The sequence below is a fragment of the Plectropomus leopardus genome, unplaced genomic scaffold, assembly GCF_008729295.1.
Source record: "Plectropomus leopardus isolate mb unplaced genomic scaffold, YSFRI_Pleo_2.0 unplaced_scaffold22803, whole genome shotgun sequence".
Lineage (NCBI taxonomy): Eukaryota > Metazoa > Chordata > Actinopteri > Perciformes > Serranidae > Plectropomus > Plectropomus leopardus.
The window spans coordinates 1-2856 of record NW_024624719.1 but is presented as its reverse complement, the minus strand read 5'-3'; the positions used below and the strand labels follow the sequence as shown (position 1 = coordinate 2856).

Genomic DNA, 2856 nt, shown 5'->3' with positions numbered 1-2856 from the left:
AGTAGTAGTTATTAATTATTATTAGTAGTAGTAGCAGTAATAGAGGAGGTAGTAGCAGAAGTAATGTTAATAGTAGTTATGGTAGTAATCGTAGTAGTAGTAGTATCATTATTATTATTATCACGTACAGTTAGGTATTATTAATGTTCTTGCTTTATTGTTGTTACAATTATTATTGTTGTAATTGTTATCATGTAAAAACAGCAGGGGAACCTTTGTGTGCTGTGTTGTTTGGGGGCATTAAAATAGTGTAACTCACAACATCCTGCTGTTTCTATGGAAGCCACCATGTCGATGTCCGGACACTCAGAGATTTGACGGCCAGCAAAATCCCAAAGCTGCACTAATCTAGCTAGATAATTTACCGACCACAGCTTCAAACATCTCAAGTTTATTAATGTTAATTTCAGCGTTATTACCGGAGAGGACGCCGACAATGAACCGTTTTAACTCCGCCGTCCCGGATGAGGAGTACCTCGGTATGTTGTGTGTTAGCTGTGCGGTGCTAACACTCGAGCTGTTTAGCTAACTCCTTCTTTTGTGTATATTTTCATTTAACATCGCTGTGTGTGTGTGTGTGTGTGTGTGTGTGTGTGTGTGTGTGTCCTCCAGCGGACAGTAACGTGTTGTTCTACCTGAGTGATGCGGTGACTCAGCTGCTGGAGCATAAAGAGGAGTACACGCAGTTTGGGGTGATCCGCTACTTTGCTGAATAGTAAGTTTGACTCAACACAGTCAGACACCTGCTGCAGCTGCACGTGCAGGCACGGCTCACCTGGGGGTGTCAGCAGTGATACTCAACATACAGCCAAAGGGCCAAATCTGGCCCCTTGATAGGGTGCAGGGTGGCCCCACAACCATTTTCCAATTCACAATAAAAAACAAAGTGATTCATACTGGGAATTGTTTTTGCACTGTTAGCATAAATAAGGTGTCAGAGTGCATAAAACAGCATCAAAATAGAGCTTGTTTATCAAAAAAAGTGCCAGTGGAGGATCCCCTGCACCCCCGACAGAGGTCCGAGCTAAGTCCCTAATGTCCTTAAATCCTAAACATGTCCTTATATCCTAGAAATATTATAAAACCTTATTCTTATATTCCTAGATATGCCCCCGAATCCTGCAAACGTCCTAAAATCCTTCAAATTGAGATTTTAAATCTCTTTTAAGAGCAGTCTGGCCGAGTTTGCAGCATTAACATTATTCTGCCAATAAACACAGCAGACAAATTCAGCTGTCGCACATGTAAATATGCAGGCGCAGCATCCAGTTAAATTGCAATACAAAGCCAGTTAAATACATAAACATACAACTTTCTAAAAGTATTTCGGTGATAATTTGAGGAGCATCACATTGACCAAGAGTGCTACTTTCTCGATGCTTAAAATATTTACTTCAGTTCCTCGACAGTAAAAAGCGTAGACAATTTCTGGTCCTACCGGTAATTAATGAATTCTCAGAAGGAGGGCAACATATTAAAAAAATAATTATCCTAGTATTGGTTTCAGTGGTAGGTTTTAAGATTTATAACATCTGAAATGTGGACTTTTACACAGAAGAGCTTGACTCATTTTGTCAAAAATAAATCCAAAGATGGATAAATGAAATCAGATCATTTGTTTATGACATTTAATACCTCACAAATTGAAAAGTGAGACTATTTAATGATTTTGAAATCCATTATATATACATATATAATAATGTAGATGGACCTAACTCACTGTAATAACCATATTTCTACATCGAACCTACTTCTGCAGGGGAACACATACATACATATGTACATATATACAGCTTAGCTTTATACCTACCTCTAATGCTTAAATTTGGTTTAAAAATATCTAGAAAAGCATTAAATGTGGGCGGCTGATACACGGAGACAAGCTAAAGTAATCTGTACAGTGACAAAACTGAATCACGTTCGTGTTTCACAGGTTTGACTGTCGTCCAGCTGACAGAGTTTGTGCAAGAAAACACAGTTTATTGCATCTTGTGTTCAGTTTTTAACTGACTACATGCATTTTCAGGTGCTTCCTTCTGTCATTTGTCTGTGTGTGTTTGCAGCTTCAGCAGCGTGAAGAACAGTAACCACGTGCTCTTCAGAGAGTATAACTACATCAGAGCCACTCCTCATAACAGAGCCTCCTTCATCAGAGTCTTCTGGAGATGCTACCGACAGATCGGCAAGAGCGGAGGTGAGCGAGAGTTATTATTAGAAACTGTGAAGTGAATTAAAAAAAGGAAGCCCTTTTTGCTATACAGAAGAGTTTTGTCAATAATTTTCAAATATTAATTCAATGGCGTGCAAAATCAGCTTGTTGGTTTGCTTGTCTTTAACATTTTTCTGAGTTTCTGATTGTTGGGTATTCTGTATCTGAAATGAGTTTTATTCTGTGGTTGTCCTCCAGATTTGCTGTCCATGCTGGAGTACAGGTCTCTGCTGCAGCTGCTGTGTCCAGACTTCCCTCTGGAGCTGGTGCAGAGTGCAGCCAGGTGGGGACTCCTCAGAAAACACGCCACGCTCTTTCTCCTCTACACACCATATTTTTTTAACAAACTCTTTTGAGCAGGATTTCTTTGCACGAATGTAATCAAAGGTTTGTTTGGTTATCACAGCTTTTACATTTCACGCTGTGAAAATGTGTCTGTTCAATTTACTGACAAGTGAAGTGCAGCGCAGTCATCATCAGGCAGTTACATTGTGTATATTTAATAATAATAATACTAATAATAAACTTTATTTATATAGCAGCTTTCTTAATAAGGTTACAACGTGCTTAAAGACGAGGCAGCAATAAAACAATTTTAAAAAATGAAAACAACGCAGTGATCATATATTAATGTTCAAAATAAAAAT

At 38.6% G+C, this 2856-nt stretch overlaps 1 protein-coding gene across 1 annotated transcript; it reads left to right on the top strand.

Moving 5' to 3' along the window:
* Nucleotides 1-273: 273 nt before the first annotated feature.
* On the top strand, nt 274-2492 carry LOC121966027 (UPF0705 protein C11orf49 homolog; the record flags this gene model as incomplete). Its single annotated transcript, XM_042516129.1, has 4 exons — nt 274-479; nt 613-715; nt 2064-2194; nt 2408-2492. Coding segments are annotated over exons 1-4 (401 nt in total), but the record flags the coding sequence as incomplete, so codon positions are not given.
* Between the last annotated feature and the right edge of the window lie 364 nt (nt 2493-2856).